Source organism: Phocoena phocoena, chromosome 4 (assembly GCF_963924675.1).
Source record: "Phocoena phocoena chromosome 4, mPhoPho1.1, whole genome shotgun sequence".
In the NCBI taxonomy this organism is placed as follows: Eukaryota; Metazoa; Chordata; class Mammalia; order Artiodactyla; family Phocoenidae; genus Phocoena; species Phocoena phocoena.
In genome coordinates this window covers 140,506,065-140,528,258 of record NC_089222.1, presented here as the reverse complement: position 1 = coordinate 140,528,258, position 22,194 = coordinate 140,506,065, and the positions used below count along the sequence as shown (strand labels likewise).

General features: G+C 36.1%; 1 protein-coding gene across 1 annotated transcript in view; it reads left to right on the top strand.

The window, feature by feature from the left end:
* The window catches only part of BRWD1 (bromodomain and WD repeat domain containing 1), a 111,877-nt gene that overhangs the window by 78,301 nt on the left and 11,382 nt on the right, over nt 1-22,194 (top strand). Inside the window, exons 26-36 of the mRNA XM_065876412.1 lie at nt 651-775; nt 1,441-1,523; nt 4,725-4,836; nt 5,868-5,929; nt 8,791-8,946; nt 9,174-9,294; nt 10,212-10,337; nt 12,033-12,105; nt 13,203-13,244; nt 15,044-15,190; nt 15,952-16,104. Coding sequence (XP_065732484.1) covers nt 651-775; nt 1,441-1,523; nt 4,725-4,836; nt 5,868-5,929; nt 8,791-8,946; nt 9,174-9,294; nt 10,212-10,337; nt 12,033-12,105; nt 13,203-13,244; nt 15,044-15,190; nt 15,952-16,104 — 1,200 coding nt within the window. The remainder of the gene's footprint in view (nt 1-650; nt 776-1,440; nt 1,524-4,724; nt 4,837-5,867; nt 5,930-8,790; nt 8,947-9,173; nt 9,295-10,211; nt 10,338-12,032; nt 12,106-13,202; nt 13,245-15,043; nt 15,191-15,951; nt 16,105-22,194) is intronic.

The following is a 22,194-nucleotide window of genomic DNA, read 5'->3' as shown; positions in this document are numbered from 1 at the left end:
ATTATAACAATAATATTTTGTGCAGTGAATAAATGGATGAATCATCTCATATTCTTAGTATTAAGGAAACAGGTATTGGGGGAAGGCTAATTACAGTATAATGAGTAGGAGGCTCTATCATGGTAGGAAGTTTCTCCCATTCCATGTCTTACCCCTAGTGCCTGGAATAGGTCACGGCACATAGATCTTCAACAAATATTTATTGAAATGTATTAGGTAGAAATTTATTGTCAAGTTTTTGAAGAATAATAAGCCAAACGCTTACATATTTTGATTTGCATAATACAAAGTTACATAAATGAAAATGTTTCCCTAGGAAGAGAAGAAAGCCAGAAGGAAATTCTGATTGTGCACGGTGGTTATGTTTAGACACTGAGCTGATGGGTGATTTGTGTGTTCCTTCTTATACGTTTGTTGTGTTTTTTTCTAAAGTTGGTATATTCCTTACGTTAGAAACAGTGTTAAATACCGGTCTTCAAAAAGATGTGAAGATTTAGCAAAAACGATTGTAATTAATGGTAAATTAAACCCCTCTTCTGGTTTGGAATCCTAAATTGTGAGCTGACTTAATTTGGCAATATGTGGAGAATTATAATCTTGAGGAATTGCTTTATTTTAACCATTTATTCTTTTAAAAATATCTGTTAAAGGATCAAGAGTTGGTCAAAATAGTTGGAATACGATATGAGGTTGGGCCCCCTACACTTTGTTGCCTCAAACTAGCATTTATAGATCCTGCGACTGGAAAACTTATGGACAAATCTTTCTCTATTAGGTACGTGTTACTTTTTAAAATATGGAATTATTTAAATTTAGATTTTCCCTCTCGCTGATCAGCATGTCCTTTGCATTCAGCTGCAGGGTAAATAGTAGAGCACTGTGGACAGCCCAAGATGTAAGTTGAAGTTCTGATAGATGGGACCCACTGGAAGTAAAAATACTGGTACTGCAGCAGCAATTAGGCGGGAGCGTGTTTTATACATTTTTCATGCCACTTAAATGTGTAGAGAATTCTGGCCTGTAGTGGAAATTGCTTCCGCATTTGTTTTTGAGAAAATGTTAGAATGATTTGCTAAACCTGTGCTGTCCAATATGGTAGCTGTTAGCCACGTGTGGCTGCCAAGTACTTGAACTGTCGCTAATTTGAATTGAGTGTGATGTAAGTGTACACATTGGATTTTGAAGGCTTGGTATGAAGGCAAAGAATGTAAAATATCTCATTATTTTGTATTGATTATGTGGTGAAACAATATTTAGGATATATTGGGTTAAATAAAATACACTATTAAGATTAATTTCACTGGTTTCTTTTTACTTTAATAAGGCTAATCAAAAATTAAAAATTACATATGTGGCTCCCATTGTATTTCTTTTGGACATTGCTGCTCTAGACTATAACCTGCTCTGCAGGAAATTTAACAGTCTTTTATTTTTGTTTAGATATCATGATATGCCAGATGTTATTGACTTTCTTGTATTGCGTCAGTTCTACGATGAAGCAAGACAGAGGAACTGGCAGTCTTGTAAGTCTGTCCTTACTGAATTTTATATACCCTGAGAAATGAATCTCTCATTTTATTGCTCTAAATATTTTGGTTGTGGTGCTGCTTATTATGGTGGATGCAAACATGTAAATTCTGGAAAGAAATAAAAGACTGCTAAGTATATTTTGCTTAGGGCTTGGTATGGTATGTGACATTTTGGAAGGATGATTTCTTACTCCTGGAATATAGGCCAGAGTAGACCTTCTGTTTCCTTTCAGACTTGTCCACACTGCATTACTTCCATCTTTAATGTGACACTGGTATAATTAACAAAATTACCTGTAATGTAAAACAATAAGAAATTTGAAAAATAACACAATAATGTTCTGGTATGCCAGAATATCTTACCTTTGATAATCATATCAACCCAGACTTAAATAGATTGACTTGAGGTAACCATTCCTTTAAAACATAAAAAATTTGTGTAAAACTTACGCTTTATAACCATGCATTGTATGGGTCGACAGAAAAAATAAAATCACCTAAAGGTAGGCACTAACTTTTGAATGTGGCTTTTTGAATGTGGTTTCAATGTGGTTTTCATGGTGACTATTTAAGGCAGGCTGGTAGGCTCACTTGCTTAGACTTGTGTAGGTTATTAATCTCCTCAGGACATAATTGATGACTGTAATTAGGCCAGCAACTGTAATAGTTATTTCACAGGTGTATATGTATTATTTTCCAGTATGTAATACTGTCTGGGGAGCTCATGTATTGAGTTTGACTTTAGTCACCTAGGAGAATGAAAAGTCATTCTCCTTTTATCAATTTTAGTGAAATACTGACTTCTACCTAGGCTGTGTCAGCTGGTGTACACATTCATAAATGATGTTCAGACCTCATTAATTTTCATAATTCCTGCAGCCTTTTTCTGCAGGCAATAGAAACAGGTAAATAAATTCCCTGAGTTGTCCTTATTTGAAACGAAATCTTATTGGAGAGTGTGGCTGCTCTTAGTAGACTTTTTTTTTAGTACACTATTTTTAATGGTAACGTCCACACAAGTAATCAGGGTTATTTTGGGGACTGGAGATGTAAAGGAAAGTTTTCTTGAAGAGAAGCATTTAGCCACCAAAGACAAAACAGAACAAAATAAAAAACAAACCAGACAGCTGGAATATGTAGAAGTTAATATTGTATAGCCAAGTTCCAAAGAACTTTATAGTTTCCTAGCCAGTCTGGTTTTCAACCCCCATGATGTGTAAATTAGAAGCTCTCATTTTGTTCTACTAACATACCCATTCAAAAAAATTTCTTAACCTCAATTCTCTACAAGTAAATGCTAGAGATTGATTCCTGATTACCCCTTGTAATTTGGTGGGTTTTATTTTATTTTTGAGGTTGTGAAATTATTGTATCATATCTTCTATGCTAATTAATTTGTTTTTGCTCCCCCATAAAAATCTTACCTCTTCTGCTGAAGTTTGAGCAGTTATTATAGGAAGTTGCTTGTGAGAACTTTTTATTGAGCAGATGTTTATCCTGCTTTTGACTAGCCAAAATAGGTTTATTTGAAAAATCTTAATGGAATAGAAATGCCCATTTTTACCATGAGAAAATGAATTTTTTAAGCCTCCTTTTAAGTTAAAGTTTTTAGTCTTATACCAAAGAACTATTTTTATCTCAACTGAAAGTATTCTAATGATAGATAAATAGGGAAGAAAAATATTACCTAACTAATTCTTGGTGTCAAAGACTGGCTCACTTAGTAACCATATATTTTTGTATTAGGTTTCTCAAAATGAAGCCCCTGGATTTGTTATTATTACAGTAATACTTATTGTAACAAATATTATAATTGATATTTGTTAAATTAGGTTATTTACATTATAGAATTGGACAGCAATCCTGGTTTACATCAAAATTTTGGTATATTCCTTCCATTAAAAAGGTTTGTTGTTAAAATTTATTAAGACTTCTTTTTAAAGTTGAAGTGTTTTGGAATATCTGTATTAATGAAATACTGCCAAAAGTTGAATTTTATTAATGGTAGAAGGGTGGTGGGATGAGGGGCTTATGGGTTTCTAATGATTTTGAAGTAAAATATACTTAAAGATCATGTTTATATAAATTTGAAAATATATTAACCTCAAAACATGTAGCTCCAATAGTTGTGATATTGCTATTTTTTTCAGTTTTACAGAATTTATTGAAAGCATACTTTCTTTAGTCAAGACCATTTGTGGGGAATATTCTCTTTCTTGGGAGTGATATGTAGCTTTAATTTTGATTGATACTATTTCTGTAAAACTTTTCTTGAAGAAGGAATTGTTAATCTACCAAAGAATTATTAATGAAGGATAAGTAACTTTTTTTCATATTGATTTTGTTTTGAAAATGATGGGATGGATGGGAAGGAGGAGATAGGGTTATTACAGCAGTCTGTGTTTCTTTTGTAATATATGTAAAACAAAGATCGAATACAGTTTCTTTCTCTAGAAGTTGTTAACAGTTATAGAATATATTTAGAAATGTATATGTATAATCTAAAATCACTGAAGTCAGTTGAAGTATTCTTTCCAGTTACTTTGGTTTGTATAGGGAGCTCTCCTAAGCTCTGCTTGTCTGCTTTTATATTATGCTGAGATAATGGGGTATGTGGATGTTTAAATCTTTTAAATAATAAATACGTATTTTTAAGGGTACATTTAGACCTGATTTTTATTATGCGATCTTAAGAATTAGAACACCGTTTTATGTGGAGATATTTATATAGCAGCAACTTTAGAAGAATCATGGATTAACTTCTGATCATACGTTTATAACTTGTTTTATTCAGGAAAAGTTACATATTTCATAAGTATATTTAATATGCTTATTAAATATTTATTGATTTGTATACATCGTTGTAAAAGATTTTTGAGTTTTGTTAAATTTTGTTGTTTGTAATAGAACTTATTTTGGAGTGGGCATTTGGATCCATTAAATAATGGAACCTAGTCATAAACCGTTTTCATCAATTATATTATATGGTTTTATACCTTTGGTAAATTGCCGAGTGTAGTACTATGTCTTTTTCACGTATGTTTTATCACTAAAGATTGCGGGTAAGTGGTGAAGAATGGCTAAGTTTAGGATAAGAATATTATTTGATTTGTTTTATCTGTCATAGGTATTTTGTAAGTTAAAAATGTTAATGTTAGCAAATTGATGTCTCAGACTTGGTCGTCTCTCTCATAGGTGACAGGTTTCGTTCTATCATTGACGATGCTTGGTGGTTTGGAACGGTGCTGAGTCAAGAGCCGTATCAGCCACAGTACCCTGATAGTCATTTCCAGTGTTACATTGTTAGGTATGTATGCAGACGAAAACCAGTCATCTACAAACATTTGTTCGCTGCGGCAGGTTGTGGTATGAATGACGTGTTTCAGGTTAAAAAAAACACTGTGGAGTTCGTTGTTAAGTCACGTCAGTCTCACCTTTGCAGCATCTCTCTAGAATGCCTCTGTTACTAGTACCCGCCTTGGTACAGGTTCTACTTGCTTCCCTGGGACCTTTTTTGTAGCCTCCTAATATTTCCTCAACCCAATATTGCGGGATCATTGTTCAGGAGCACATGTTACTTCATTTCCCTTGTTCAAAAAAAGTCTTTGCTGCCTTTCCATTGGCTGTGGAAACAAAGTCCACATTCTGAAGTGTGGCATTCAAGGCCTTCACACTATCTTTCTTCACTTAGCCTGGGTACAGGCCACACAGGATTTCTGGTTTTGTCCTTGAATCCACCATACATTTTTATACTTGTTTGTTATAACCTATTCGGAAAAAACCATACTGTTAATATTTAAACTTACTGCGACAGTGAGGTTAATTTTTGCATTTTCTTTTTGTTTACTCTTGTAGTGGGTACCTAGTTATTAGCCACAGGTTTATTTTTTATTTATTTATTTTTTTTGCGATACGCGGGCCTCTCACTGCTGTGGCCTCTCGCGTTGTGGAGCACAGGCTCCGGACGCGCAGGCCCAGCGGCCATGGCTCACAGGCCCAGCCGCTCCGCGGCACGTGGGATCCTCCCGGACCGGGGCTTGAACCCGCGTCCCCTGCTTCGGCAGGCGGTCTCTCAACCACTGCGCCACCAGGGAAGCCCCTATTTTTTATTGGAGTATAGTTGCTTTACAATGTTGTGTTAGTTTCTGCTGTACAGCAAAGTGAATCAACTATACATATATCCCCTCTTTTTTGGATTTCCTTCCCATGTAGGTCACCACAGAGCATTGAGTAGAGCTCCTTGTGCTGTACACGGTGTTCTCATTAGTTATCTATTTTATACATGCTATCAATTGTCTTTATGAAGGGCTAACCAGACTTTTTTTTTGGTTTTAACAGGTGGGACAATACTGAAATTGAAAAACTTAGCCCATGGGACATGGAACCAATACCTGATAATGGTATGTAATTTTTAAACAATGAAAATACATTTTCAAGTTTTTATGTTACTAATGCACATAGAGCACATTTGTGGTCTTTGAGAAACATTTAAAAATTTATCGTAACTGTGAGCTTTACTAAAACAAGTGAACAGAATTATGTGTATCTGGCTCCTTAATTCTTATTCTGTTTCCAGCTTGTTGCTTGCTGTATCTTAGTCACCAACTGTCATTTCTCATGTAATTGTGCTTTAGTCTCTTCTTGATCTCCTTCACTTAGCCTCCATTTCTCTTTCCTCATCCTTATTCTTTTACCCTTGTTCTTTCTTCAGAGAAGAGCTCTAACCTGACTTCTGTCTTTTGCATTACCTCAACTTGTCTGAGAAGTAGAGGTCTTTGTTCCAAAGGCCGTATCTTCTCCAGTGCTTGCTGTCCCACTCCTTTGAACTTCTCTTGGACCTGGTATTTACACTTAGTTCATTCCCTCCAACAATTTTAGTTTCCTCCTTCCTATCTCCATTCAAGTTTGGATTTGTGTCTTATACCTTAGAACAGCTTTCATTTCATTTTCTTGAACATTTTGCTACTGAATTACTTCATTCTTGTTAAACTTTTTGAAGGGGTACCCTGTATGTCTGTTGGCTCCCATCTCTCCACTGTCAAGCTTTCTTTTATATTAGTGTTGATTCATCATAAAAACAGGCAAGAACTTGTGTCCTTCCACATGCACCATTTTTGACACATGAAATCTTTGCCCTGTGTTTTTTTTCTTGTGTCTGCCTTAAGGGTCAAGCCCTTTTTCCTTTGTGTTTTTTTTTTTTTTTTGGTACGCAGGCCTCTCACTCTTGTGGCCTCTCCCATTGCGGAGCACAGGCTCCAGACGTGCAGGCTCAGCGGCCATGGCTCACGGGCCCAGCTGCTCCGCGGTACGTGGGATCCTCCCGGACCGGGGCACAAACCCGTGTCCCCTGCATCGGCAGGCGGACTCTGAACCACTGTGCCACCAGGGAAACCCCCTTTGTGTTTTATTCTCTGACATATCTCCAACTGTTGCCTTGCTTTACTTTGGAAATAAGGAGTTTTTCCTTTTTTTTCCTCTTTTTGTTTTTTTTTAACATCTTTATTGGAGTATAATTGCTTTACAATGGTGTGTTATTTTCTGCTGTATAACAAAGTGAATCAGCTATACAGATACATATATCCCCATATCTCCTCTCTCTTGCGTCTCCCTCCCACCCTCCCTTTGCCACCCCTGTAGGTGATCACAAAGCACTGAGCTGATCTCCCTGTGCTATGCAGCTGCTTCCCACTAAGGAGTGTTTTTCAAAAAAATTTTTTCTAAATAACTACACTTAGCAATATGAAATGACATTTTGCGTTGTATAAAACATATATAGATAAGTGAAAACCAACATTTTTTTGAGGTCTTACTCTGCTGCTAAGAACTTCATATGTATTGATTCATTTAGTCTTACTCTGAGGTGATGCTCTATTATTAATTTTACAGATGAAGGAACTCAGGCTCAGAGCGTTTTCAGTAACTTAGCTAAGTCACACACCTCTAAAAAGGATAGGAGTTTGGATTCTAGCCTAAGCCGTCTGGCACCAACCAGTGCTTTTAACTGCTAGTTATAGCTGCCGCTTCGTAAACGATACCAAATCAATAAAAGCACTTGCATAAAGAGATTCTACATGTTAATGAGGCCAATAAGTCTTTAGAAGAGTTGTCAAAAGACATGAACAGGCAGAAAAATAAATTTGGAGGCATATGAAGAAAAGCTCATTTGCATTATCAGTCTCAGAAAGGTATATTAAAATAATAATATTTTAAATAATTTAAAATATTAAAACATCGTTTTACCTATCAGATTGTTAGATTGATACGTTTGTCTTCTTTCTTTTTTTTTTTTTTTTTTTATGCGTTACGCGGGCCTCTCACTGTCGTGGCCTCTCCCGTTGCGGAGGACAGGCTCCGGACGCGCAGGCTCAGCGGCCATGGCTCACGGGCCCAGCCGCTCCGCGGCATGTGGGATCTTCCCAGACCGGGGCACGAACCCGTGTCCCCTGCATCGGCAGGCGGACTCTCAACCACTGCGCCACCAGGGAAGCCCTGTCTTCTTTCTTTTGACGTTTTTCTCCTTTTTAAAAAAAAATAGTTTTCAAGAAACTATTCTCTGAATATTTACATTGCCTCTTGTTCTTTTTAAAAATGTGCATACTCTTCCATTATCAATTTTTATTGCACTTCTTAAACATTTCATTTTGAAATAATTTCAGACTTAAGAATATTACAAAAAGAGTACGAAGAATTTCTGAACACCCAATTTTCTCAAATGTTAACATCTTAACACAAGTATAGTGCATTTATCAAAATCAGGAAATACCATTGATACAATTCTAATCTTATAGACCTTTTTCAAATTTTGACCATGGTCCTAATGTTCTTTCACACATTGGATTTCATTGCCATGTCTTCTTCGTCTCCTTTAGTCTGGAATCCCTGAATCTTTCTATTATCTTTCATGACCATGACACTTTTGAAGAGCACTGGCCACTTTGTAGAATTTCCCTCAGTTTGCGTTTGTCTGATATATTTCATGATTAAGTCCAGAGTTTGCATATTTGGCAAGAGTGTCAGAGAAGTGACGTTATGTCTTTCTCAGTGCATCATATCAGGAGGCATGTGATAGCAGTTTGTCCTGTTACTGGGAATATTAACTTTAATCATTTAATTTAGGTGGTGTCTGCCAGGTTTTTCTGCTATAAAGTAACTTCTTTTTCCTTTGATTAGTATCTTGTATATGAACTTGGACAACTGAATTTAAATATAGTGTGTATTTAGTTTGGTTTGATTTGTTTTTTCTTTTTTGATGGAATCATAGTTGATCCACCTGAAGAATTAGGAGCCAGTATTTCTGTCACTTCAGATGAGCTAGAGAAATTGCTCTACAAACCCCAAGATGGTGAATGGGGTCAGAAATCGAGAGATGAAGAATGTGAACGAATTATTAGTGGTATAGATCAACTTTTGAATCTTGGTAAGTTTTTTTACGGTGACAAGTTTATGTTCAAGATTTCTTTTCCACAAAAGTATTTTAAAACAGTAGCATAATTGTGGTTGTGTTCTTTACTACAATTTGTATTTATTACTTTTTGGGTAAGCCTGTAGTGCTAATTGTAGCTCTGTGTTATGAATGATTTGTAGAGAAATATCACTTAGAGGTAATGAATTTCTTGATGAAAATTCTTCCTTTTGCCATTACAGATATAGCAGCAGCTTTTGCAGGTCCAGTTGATCTGTGTACATATCCAAAGTACTGTACTGTAGTGGCCTATCCAACTGATCTGTACACAATTCGAATGAGACTTGTTAATCGATTTTACAGGTCAGTAGAAACCTACTTTAAAAAAAATTTGAAAAGATATTTGGCCATTTAACCAGGTAGAGTTAACAGAGGTAATGGTGGCTGATAGTGACAGTGGTGGAGTGGGGGCTGATTGACATTATTTTCTGTTTCATTCTCTTCTTTTGTTATAGTCATTTCTTGGTCCTGTGTAGGACAGTGTGTTAGATGCCTGTGGGTAGGTATGGATAGAACCTGAATAAGGAGAAGTACCACGTTTCATTCCTCAATCTTTAGTAGTCTGTTTTTCTTGCAAAAGCTGCTCCATTTAAATATAAAATTTAGTTAATAATGACTTCGGCCTTTGAAAGATTAAATCCCCAGAGTCATCAACTTTTTATCTCTGGCTTCTAGAGCTTTGAAAACTATAAAATTTCCCATTCTCAGTGATTTTTTTTTTTTTTTAAAGCAGGTGATGGTATTCTGTATGATTCAGCTGCTTTGAGAAATTATCTTTACAAAAAACTGACTTCTTGAGTTCACATTGTTGATGTTAATTTACCTCTGTAGTGCATTCGTTCAGAAACCAGTTTGTGAGTTTATAGTCAGATTGACTTTCTTAGGATTGATGGTATTTAACACATTTTCTTCATTGAGTCTCAATAGCTTCAAATATACCTATAGGCAGTGTGAAAAGGGAGGGTTGCCCTTTTGGTTTTCTGGATGTGATTAAGTGATCTGTTACGACTTTCAGTCCTTAAATGTATTCTCTGCAGTTCAGCTTCCAGTATAATTGCTTATGACTGTGATCAAGTTGACAGTATTAGAAAGTTATTCATTATAACTTTACACTTATGGTTTAATTAATATATCATGCTGGCTTAACATGCTGGATTTTTTTACTTGGTTTCTGTCTTTTCATTTTTTAAGCCCTAAATTGCCTGTTTTTTACTTTGAAGGAGGCTATCTGCATTAGTTTGGGAAGTCAGATATATAGAACATAATGCCAGAACATTTAATGAACCTGAGAGTGTAATTGCAAGATCAGCTAAGAAGATAACTGACCAGCTTTTGAAATTTATCAAGTAAGTGACCTCATATTATAGATGTTGTGGAAAAGTGCCTTTGCATATTGTGCTCTTAAAACTATCCAGTTCTTAATTTGTGCTCTCTGAATTATACCCTTTTAATGTGTTACATTAAATGATATTTCTTTACATTTCTTCTTTTGTGATTGTAATTTAGGTAAAGGAATGAGAAATTGAATAGTCCAATTTTTTCTATTTTTAAAAATTTTGAAATAATTTTATACTACAGAGAGTTGCCCTATGTATACATATACCCTTCACCTGTTTTCCCCTTAGGTTAACATTTTACACAACTGTGGTGTCCTTATGAAGTGTTAAGAAATTATCCTTGATACAGTACTATTGACTAAAGTATAGAATTTATCTGGACTTCATCAGCTTTTACATCAATGTTTTTTTCTGTTTCAGGATCCAATCCAGAATTCCCACTGCATTCACTGTTTTGTTTTCTTAGTCTCTTTTAATCTGTTCTCTAGTCTTTCCTTTCATCACTTCATCATTTTTTTTTTTTTTTTTTTTTTATGCGTTACGCGGGCCTCTCACTGCTGCGGCCTCTCCCGCTGCGGAGGACAGGCTCCGGACGCGCAGGCCCAGCGGCCATGGCCCACGGGCCCAGCCGCTCCGCGGCATGCGGGATCCTCCCAGACCGGGGCACGAACCCGCGCCCCCCGCATCGGCAGGCGGACTCCCAACCACTGCGCCACCAGGGAAGCCCCACTTCATCATTTTATATGAGTGCTGGACACTTATTTTGTAGTGTGTAATTAATTTGGCTCGTCTGATATTTTCTCATGATTAGATTGAGTTTTAATCTGTTTTGGATTGTATCCTGTGAATATTCCACACTTTTCTTGCATTTGGAAATCGATTTGGACTAGTAGGATGAAAACTGACCTGCAAATTGAGATCCAGGTTCTAACCTAATCTGTTCTGGTGAACTTTTCTGGGTGACTTTGCACACATTACTCAGCCTCTTTCCTTTAAAATGAATGATTTTGCTATATGACCTTGTATGCCTTTCCCCCAGTTATAAAAATTCTTTGAAAGAATTATATACTGGAGAAGATAATTTATAAACTCTGACATCATTTTCAGTATCTGGCTACAAACTGGGGTATAACTGATTCCAGCTGTTTCACTCTCCTGGGCTGAATCTGTCTGATGTCTGGAGGACTCAAACTTATTGCCTCTCCTCCCAAAGTTTCTTCTTTCTACTTCAGGAAGGTCACATACCCATTTTCATCTCCGTTGTGTCTAGATACCCCTATTTTATGATCCTTTTTTCTGCTGTGTTTACAGTGATGTTAAGATATAATTTATTTTAGTTTTTACTTTTTTGCTTCTATTCTTTTTTATCTCAAATCAACCATTTTCCTGGTACTCACTGTACAAATATTACTAGTGGTGATAACTTTGAAAAACTCATCCGTGTATTCATCCAATTGAGACTATACATATAGTATTTCTGTACACACTTAAATTGAAAAAAAAAAATTAACTTTCAGTGTTCTAGTATGGTCAGTTGTTTCCACAGAGGACAGAGTAAAAACCTGATATTCTACTGCCTGAAATTAGGTGTGCATAGGAACTGTTTGCATAGTTGGGGAACTGTTTGTATCTTAACCTGTAGTTTGAATATTTGGAGACAGGGACTACATTTGCATACTGTTAAATTAAAAAATTGTCTTTTAGGAGTCAAGACTGTACAAATATCTCAGAACTTTCTAACACTTCTGAAAATGATGAACAAAATGCCGGGGATTTGGTATGAAGTTTGTCAATTTTATAATGATTTTTGTTAATTTCAAATGATAACTTAGAATGAAGAGTGAAGTAGAAAACGTTGGTTACCTAAATCAATTCTTGCTATATTCCAATGAACTATGAAAATAGGGCATTTGATAAAACTACATTTTAAAATTATCTAGATCATCAATGAGGTAATAGCCAATAATTGATATTAAATAAACAAGTTATGTCTAAGTAAATTAACTTAGGTGTGGAATATGTTCTCTTTCCAAATTTGAGATAGAGAAAGGTGTATTATAAGAAGTACCTTGGATATGTTTTTGGTAAAATCAGCATCTGAGGGAATTCCCTGGCAGTCCAGTGGTTAGGCCTCGGTGCTTTCACTGCTGTGGCCTGGGTTCAATCCCTGATTGGAGAACTGGAATTCCACAAGCCATGTGGCACAGCCAAAAAAAAAAAATCAGTATCTGAGAGTTGGATTTAATTGTAATTAAAAATTAATGAACTTTACCATGCTGTAAGTACCCTAAAATCCTTCACTCAAGATGGTGTTGAAGTGTAAGTAAAGGCAGATATCATTGATGTTGTGTAATTTCACTTCATAGAAAATCAGGTTGTTGTATGGAGTTGCAGGAAGGATATATTTTTAAAAACAGTGTGGTGTCAGTTTCTACACAAACTATTATTGTAGTTCACTGATTTTCATTGGAATAAAAATGGGGATGCTAATATGTGATTTAGGGAATAAGAAAATGTGTAGCGTACAAAATGTAGGAATCTGTGGGAGACTCTTCTGAGTTTTATGGAAGAGGTAAAAACACAAATTTAAAGCTCCTTGGGCATGTCTTCTGTGGACATGCACAAGGCAACTTTTTATAGCTATATTTTGGGTTTAGTGCATGTTTACGTTAGGGAATGTAAATGGTTATTAAGAATAAGAATAAGGGTTGGTTTCTTGGAGGGTGAGTGCCACAAAGACCATCTGATAGTCTGTATTTTGAGATTTTGTTAACAAGTTATAACCCTCGTAAACCTAATGTCTTTGATATGCTAAGATTATTGCATATCTAATGAAAATATTAACACTTGAAATGCTCTGATTTTTATTCCTAGGATGATAGTGATCTTCCTAAAACATCTTCTGGAAGAAGGAGAGTAAGTTAATTTGTGTGATTAACCTTAGTTGTTTATTTACTCTGTGTTTAAAAATCAACATAAGATTTTAGGTGTTGTCTTTGAAAAGTTACATTGATACTGATATTGAATATTTTACAAGAGAAATGGGAGAAATCACTGTAAGGTGGATGGCTAGGTAAGGTTTAGTGGAAGGGTTGGGATTTGGACTGTGTCCTCAGAATGAGATAGAGTAAGAAGAGGACACTTGAAAAGTAAGGGTTATTATGATTCAAGCTAAAAAAGTAGGAAAGTGTGGCATGTCAGTGGGCTACTGAGAGCATTGGCCTGACTGGCGTAGGGGTTGAATTTTGGAGTGAGCAAAGTGGTTGTGTCTGGCTGTTACGTTGGGAGCAGATTATGGTGATATTGTAAACCAAAGACTTCTTTTAAATTTACAGTAGAGAGTCAATTCCATAGCCAAAACAGATTTTGATTAAAGTTAGATAGATTTGTATTAAAGTTAGGAGTTCATTGCAAGAATCTCAGAGAAAAGGTGGGAAACTTAGTCAAGAATAGTGCTGGCTGGGAATTCCCTTGCGGTCCAGTGGTTAGGACTCCGCACTTTCACTGCCGAGGGCTCGGGTTCAGTCCCTGGTCAGGGAACTAAGATCCCACAAGCGCACAGTGGCGTGGCCATTAAAAAAGAAAAAAAAAGAATAGTGTTGGCTTGCAATAGAGAGGAAGGAAAGAAGATGAGACCTTTTAATGGGAAAATTAACTAGGATTTGGTGACTGAACCTTTTTTAAAAATGAGGATTTGTTGGGAGGATAGGGGAGAACAAAGTGGGAAATAAGCTTTGGATATTGGGTAGTTAAAATTGTGGTGTCATCAGCAGTTCTTGAAGCTCTTATGTAAATGTTAATTAAAAGTAAAGCTTATTAATTGGAAAATGCTTAATAGTGTTATCTTATATTTCATTCAAATGCTGCTTAAATTTAAGCTTTTTATCACATCAATTTTCATAATATGCTGCCTCAAATAACAATGAAAAGTTAAGATTTGAATTATTACCATTTTCATATAATTTCATTTCTAAACAGACTTCTAAGTATTTAGTATCTGTTTAGTATTTGTCATGATTGCTGTAGCAAATTATAAATCTAGTGCCTTAAGCAATAAAAATACCTTGTAGTTCTGTGGATTAGAAGTTTGGCATGGGTCTCACTGGACTAAAGTCAAGGTGTCAGCATAGCTGTGTGTTCCTTTCTGGAAACTCTAGGGTAGAATTCATTTCCTTCCATTTTCCAGCTTCTGGAGCCTCATGGTCCCCTTGCATCTTCAAGTCAGCCGCATAGCATCTTCCAGTCTGCCTCTGACTCTTCTGCCTCCCTTGTATGAGGACCCTTGTGATTACTTTGGGCCCACCCTGATAATCCAGGACTGTCTCCCCATCTCAAAGTCTATCTACTCTTTTAGTCATATCTGCAGAGTCCCTTTTGCCATAGTCACAGGTTCTTGGGACTAAGATGTACACGTCTTCGGGAGCATTATTCTGCCTACTGCATTATCCAGTGTGATACTTCACGTTCTGTGAGAACATTTTCTAAACTTAGGAGATAAGTGGTGGAATGAAAATGTTTTTAGAGTAACAGATGTGACACTGGGTTTTTTAAAAGAAGTGGATTTTTTCCCCAAGTAGATAGAAAATCATGTAATGACATATGACATAATACAGAAGACAACAGCTCAGTTGCATTCTTACCATTATACTATATCATACCATAGTGTGGCTTTTCCAAGACTGAAAAAACTTTTAATATTATGAATGTATTTTTAGGTTCATGATTGGAAAGCAAGGAGCATCAAAGCAACCAATTATGTTGAAAGCAATTGGAAGAAACAGTGTAAGGAACTAGTGAACTTAATATTTCAATGTGAAGATTCTGAACCATTTAGACAACCTGTTGATTTGGTTGAATATCCAGTAAGTTGTCATTATTTGAATGTTTGGGGCTTTTCTTGTTGGTGTAGAGGAGATTGGGATGGAGGTATTCAAATTAAAAAGTAAGATGTCTAGAATTCCCTGGTGGCCTAGTGGTTAGGATTCTGGGTTTTTCACTGCCGTGACCCGGCTTCAGTCCCTGGTCAGGGAACTGAGATCCTGCAAGCCACGTGGCATGGCCCAAAAAGAAAAGAAAGAAAAAACCCCCAGCAACCAAAAAGTAAGATGACTAGGTTTCCTGTTAACTTTGTCTCTGACCACTAATTCAGCTGTGGAAGAGTTGTTTTACACAGTTTACTTGAATTAATAGACACCCTTGTAACTTGGGTTAAGACTTAGTTAACCAGTGTTACGTAATATAATTGGAGGATTAGTAGGCCCAGCCCCAGGAAAACTATGAATTGGTTAAAAGTGTGTCTTTACTTTCTAATAGGGAAATGGAAAATGACCTAAAAAAAAAAAAAAAAGATTAGAAAGCACAAATTTACTGTAGGAAGCTTAGAAATTATAGAAGGGTATAAAGAAGGAAATAAAAACAATTTCATATCTTGCTGCCAAGTATATAATTTTGTTATATTTCTTGTCCATATGTTTGGATGTCTTCTTTAAAATTATTGATGATTCTTAAGATCCTTGTAACCTTTTTTTCTTCTGTCATTTTGAATATTTTAGAGATTTGATGCACTTACATTTCTAAAAACAGGAATCGAATCTTTGAACTAATTATTGTTTTTAAAACCTAGGATTACCGAGATATTATAGATACTCCAATGGATTTTGGAACAGTAAGGGAAACTTTAGAAGCGGGAAATTATGACAGCCCTTTGGAATTTTGCAAAGACATCCGGTTGATATTTAGCAATGCAAAAGCATATACACCAAATAAAAGATCAAAGGTAATTTTAAAAGTGGTTTATAAAAAAAAAAGAGTACGTGTGATCTGTGTAGATGGTAATTTTCTAGTGTTTGGTGGAGGTGGGAGCATAAAAGATCAGTGAGTAGAGTAAGGCCACTGTTAAGCATAGAGTGCCACTGCCCAGGCATCTGCTTAGGAAACATCATTTCCTTGTGACACTGTTCCGCTTTCCTCAAGTTTTATAAACAAAAGAGGACTGGTGCGAGTGAGGACACCAGTGAAAAATGAACAAATTTGTATTTGATGTATAGAGTGAGAAAAATGTGTTTTCTTACATATGGGAATCTTGAAAAGTGGATTGGGAACTTAGTGATAGAGGCTGGAAGAATATTAAAAGTAAGAAAAGGAAAATCTGAAGTGAGCGTGGACTACTGATGGCATACTAATGTTTTTTATCTGAAGAAGAAACACATCGGCCATCTGATTAGTTAAGAACACAAGTAGAGTGGACATTCCTAAATTTTTGTTCAAATGTTCTGTGTTGGATAACTTTTCAAAACTTGTTGAAACATAATAAATACACAAAAGGGTACACATACTCTCAGTGAATATTCATAAACCTTTGTAGCCAGTGTGCTGGGTAATTAAAAAAAAAAGCAATAATTTGAGAGTAAGACTTTAAAATAAAGCCCTTGCTTGATGTTACAGCACTTTCTCTATCATCAGTGACTATCACTGCTAATTAACCATTTTGTCTTAATTTCACTTCTCCCTCATTACTTATTATCAGACTGCCTGCATTAATTCTTCTCTTAATCTGAGAACCTTTTCATTGCATTCAGTATCCAAATTGCTTATTGGATCAGTTTAACATACAAGTCTAACGTTTTTCCAAGCTTGTGTTATTGTCAGTATTCACCATTTGTGAGACTTTCTTTCCAGACAGAAAATAAATTTCATTCATGTCTTTTTCCCTTTTGTTTAAAATATGTTTGAGGATACATCATACAACTCATGCATTTGAAGTGCACAATTTAGTGGGCTTTAGTATATTACCAAATTTTCAAAATTGTGGTTACATATATATATAAAACAAAATTTATCATTTTAACCATTTTTAAGTGTATAGTTCACTGGCATTAATTACATTCACAGTGTTGCTCAGCCATCACTGCTATTTCCAGAACTCTTTCATCATCCCAAACAGCAACTCTGTCACCAGTAAGCAAGTAACTCCACTAGCCCTTGGTAACCTCTAATTTACTTTGTATCCCTCTGAATTTGCCTATTCTAGATATTTCGTACAAATTGAATCACACAATATTTGGCTTTTGTGTCTGGCATATTTCACTTAAAATAGTATCTTAAAGGTTCATCCATGTTGTTGCCTGTATTGGAACTTCATTCCTTTTTTTGGCTGAATAATATTTCATTGTATGGGTATATGACATTTTGCTTATTCATCTTTTGATGGACACTTGAGTTTCTACTTTTTGGTTATTGTGATTAATGGGAATACAAGTATTTGTAAGAGTTCTTGTCCTCAGTTTTCTTGGTTATATATCTAAGAGTGGAATTTCTGGTTCATAGAATAATTCTATGTTTAGCTTTCTCAGGAACCACCAAAGTATATTCCATAATGGCTGCACCATTTTGTATTCCCACTGGCAATGTACGAGGATTCTAGTTTCTCCACAGACTTGCCAAAATTTGTTATTTTCTGTGTTTTTTAAAAAAATTATAGCCATTGTAGTAACTGTGAAGTGTTTTCTCCTTGTAGTTTTGATTTGTATTTATGTTATGACTTACTAAAAATTATATCTAGAATTTATTTAAATCAGATATAGTAAGACATGCAGACATGAATTGTCACGAAGGAAGAAGTTTATACTCACAGATCCCTAGAAACAGAAGTGTGTGATACAAGGTTGACGAGTAGGCAGAGGGGAGGGGAGGGAAGGGAAGAGTATGGCACAGAGCTTAGATTGGGGTTTTCACAGGACGGCAAGGCAGGGCAGAGTAAACAGTCTAGGATTGGCTAGTTTGTAATAATTGGAGCTTTGATCTGTAGGGGTGGTCTCTAGATGTCTGATTCCTGGCCCTGGGGTGATTTGGGTAGGGGGAATATTGGCTTGGTGTATGAGAGTTTGATAAAGAAGACTTGTTAGGTGTTTGATCTCTGGATTGATTGTTTTCTGTATCAGAGGTACACCTGCAAAAAAAAGCCACTTGCTATCTCTGGGAACTAGCCCTGGGATGGGGTAGTCTCTCCAGGATCAAGGCTCCAAATGCCAGAGCATCAAGGATACAGAAAATAAGAAAATATAGTCAGTACACTAATGATGTTGAGTATCTTTTCAAGTGGTTATTGACCACTTGTATATTTTCTTTGGAAAAATACCTATTCAAGTGGTTTGCCCAATTTTTAATTGGATTTTTGTCCTTTTGTTGTTGAGTTGTAAGAATTTTTAAATATATTCTGGATATTAAGTCCTAATCAGATGAATGTTTTCCAGTTATTTTGTCTGTCGGTTGTCTTTTCACTTTTGATAATGTCCTTTGATGCACAAAAGTTTTTAATTTTGATGAAGTCCAATTAATCTATTTTTTTTTTCCCTTGGTTTCTTGTGCTTTTGGTTTCATGTTTAAGAACCCATTGCTACTTAGCGTCACACAGCCTGTAAGATGCCAACACTATTATGGAGCAATTTGAAAAATATGTGTCAGAAGCTTAAGTGCCATTTGACCCATTAATTCTAATTTTTTTTTTTTTTTTTTTTGGTACGCGGGCCTCTCACTGTTGTGGTCTCTCCCATTGCGGAGCACAGGCTCACAGGCTCCGGACGCGCAGGCTCAGCGGCCATGGCTCACGGGCCCAGCCGCTCTGCGGCATGTGGGATCCTCCCGGACGGGGCACAAACCTGGTCACCTGCATCGGCAGGCGGACTCTCAACCACTGCACCACCAGGGAAGCCCCATTAATTCTAATTTTAATAATTATTTTTTATAGACAGTGTTAACTGTGGAAAAGACTACTTGCACAAAACATATATATTAAGGAGTAATTTATAGAGGCAAATGTTTGGAAATAGTGTTCAAAATAGTTTAAAAAAATCCACTGCCACATTCAGTGTCATGAAGATTCACCTCATGTGTTCTTCTAAGAGTTTTATGGTTTAGTTCTTATGTAAGCTATTGATCCATTTTGAGTTAATATTTGTGTATGGTGTAAGATAGAGGTCCAGTTTATTCTTTTGCATGTAGAAATCCAGTTGTCCCAGCAACATCTGTTGAAGTGACTATTCTTTCCCTATTAAATGGCCTGGCACCCTTTTTGAAAATCAGTTGGCCATAGATATATGGGTTTATTTCTGAACTCAGTTCTGTTCCATTGGTTTATACATATGAGTGTCTCTGTGTCAGTACTATAATGTTTTGTTTACTGTAGCTTTAGTGGTAAGTTTGGCAGTAAAGGAAATTTGAGTCCTCTTACATTGTTCTCTTTCAGGATTGTTTTGGCAGTTCAGGGGGTGCAATTCATTATGAATTTGAGGATTGACTTTTTCCATGTCTGTTTTCATAGGGATTGAATTGAATGTGTAGATTGCTTTGGGCAGTATTGACATCCTGACTACTGTTTTTCTATCCCTTAACACCAGATGTCTTTCCATTTATTTAGGTCTAATTTCTTCCAGCAATGTTTTGTAATTTTCAGTGGAGAGTCTTACAGCTCCTTGGTTAAATTTATTCCCACATATTTTATTGTTTCAGATGCTATTTGAGATGCAGTTGCTTTCTTTTTTTTTTGCGGTACGCGGGCCTCTCACTGTCGTGGCCTCTCCTGTTGCGGATCACAGGCTCCGGATGCGCAGGCTTAGCGGCCATGGCTTACGGGCCCAGACGCTCCATGGCATGTGGGATCTTCCCCGACCGGGGCACGAAGCCGTGTCCCCTGCATCGGCAGGCGGACTCTCAACCACTGCGCCACCTGGGAAGCCCTGCAGTTGCTTTCTTAATTTCCTTTTTCACTTGTTCATTGTTGGTGTATAGAAGCAGAGCAGATTCTTGTGTGTTAATCTCATACTCTGTAATTTAGTTGGATTAATTTGTTAGCACTAATAGCTTTCTTGTAGAATCTTTGATTGCTTCTATATATAGGATCATTTCATCTGCAAATAGAGATAGTTCTACTTCTACCTTTCCAATTTGAATTATTTTTATTTCTTGTTTAATTGCTCTGGTAGAATTTAAGGTACAGTGTTGAATAACAGTGGTGAAACCAGGCATTCTTGTATCATTCCTGATCTAAGGGGGAAAGATTTTCAGTCATTTACCATTGTGTATAATGATAACTGTGGGTTTTTCACACATGCCCTTTTTCATGTTGAGGAACCAATAATTTTAGCATTCATTTTTGTTAAACAATTTTATTTTTAATTCAAATGTATTATTGAATTTTTCAGATGAAAGTGGTGGTACTCAAGAGTATCAGAGCTTTCAAACTTAATACGATTGAGGAAAAAAAGTTACTCTTGTTAAAATTGGTGACTTATGCTAGAGTTCAGGTTTGAGGGAAAAGAATAAATTTAATATATATACAAAATACTGGAAATAACTGTTAAAAACTACTTCAAAGATAAAGAGGGATTACAGATTTCACATATACTTATTATATGTATGTGTATATAGGTTTCCTTCTGTATTTGAACATACCCCATTTCTAGGTGAAGAACCAGCTACCTTAGGACACATCTTGATAACAGATACACGGAATAGATCAAGATAAAGCACAGATGCTCACAGATACAGTTCAAAACTGTGGTGACCTGCCTAAACAAAATGTGTCACAAAGAGATGTACACCAAGACACATCATAATTAAAATGTTAAAAGCTAAGCATAAAGAGAGAATTCTAAAGACAGCAAGAGGAAAACAAAGAGTCATAACGTAATAGATACCCCTTAAAGCTGTCAGCTGATTTCTCTGCCAGAACTTTGCCGACCAGAAGGCTGTCGAATTACATATTCAAAGTGCCGAAAGGGAAAATCTGTTGTCATTATACTTTTGTCAAGGCCCATAGAATATTCAGCACCAAGAATGAACCCTAATGGTTCTGATGGACTTTGGGTGATAACGTGTCAATGCAAGCTCAGCAACCATAATAAATGTGTCTCTCTGGTTTGACTTTGGGTGATAACGTGTCAGTGCAAGCTCAGCAACCACAATAAATGTGTCTCTCTGGTTTGACTTTGGGTGATAACGTGTCAGTGCAAGCTCAGCAACCATAATAAATGTATCTCTCTGGTTTGGGACGTTGCTAAAAAAACAAAAACAAACAACAAACAAAAAACTGTGATGACCTGACGCTGAGATGCTGAGTGTAGTTGCTGGGGAAGGAGCTTGGCAGTGCTACTCTTGCTGTTTGGGGTACGCACTACCTCTATAACAGCTTGCTGCAAACAAATGCTGAACTCTGTTTTCACCTTTTTTCATAGAAGTGAAAATCTTCTTTGGATTTTTTTTTTCAGTTAGCGAAAACAAGTACTAATAAAGTAGGTCTTTTGTAAAACTGAAGTGGTAGAAAGTAGCGTTTTTGAAAGTGGGGATACCTGTATATGTATGTGTGTATATATGTATGTGTGTGTGTATATATATATATATATATATGAATATGGCAAATTCATACATTTTACATACTTTTTAAAAGTTCCCAAGTGTTAGTCTCTTCACCCTCCTCTACCATGCACCAGAATGATTGATATTTAGCTTTTGAATATTAGATTTTTACTTTACAGGAATGATTGTGGATGAGTAAAGAGTACTTCCTGTGAATACAGAGCTGTGCCAAAAAGTTATTTATAGTGGCACTCAACATTACATTGCTGTTCTTTTGAAGATTTGATGTTATTATAAAAGTTATTAGAACACAATCTTATATAAAGTTATAGGGCATAATGTCTCCTTTTGGATGTAAGCAGTCCAGTCGTTTTTTTCCCAATAATAATCTAAGTGGCATCAGAGGCAGTCAGATTTCAAGTAGAGAGTAGTGTAGAAGTGCTTTTGTTCCCTTGCCCCAAGGAGACACTGCTTTTCTGCTGCCTAAATAGCAGCCTTAAAACCAACCAGGGGG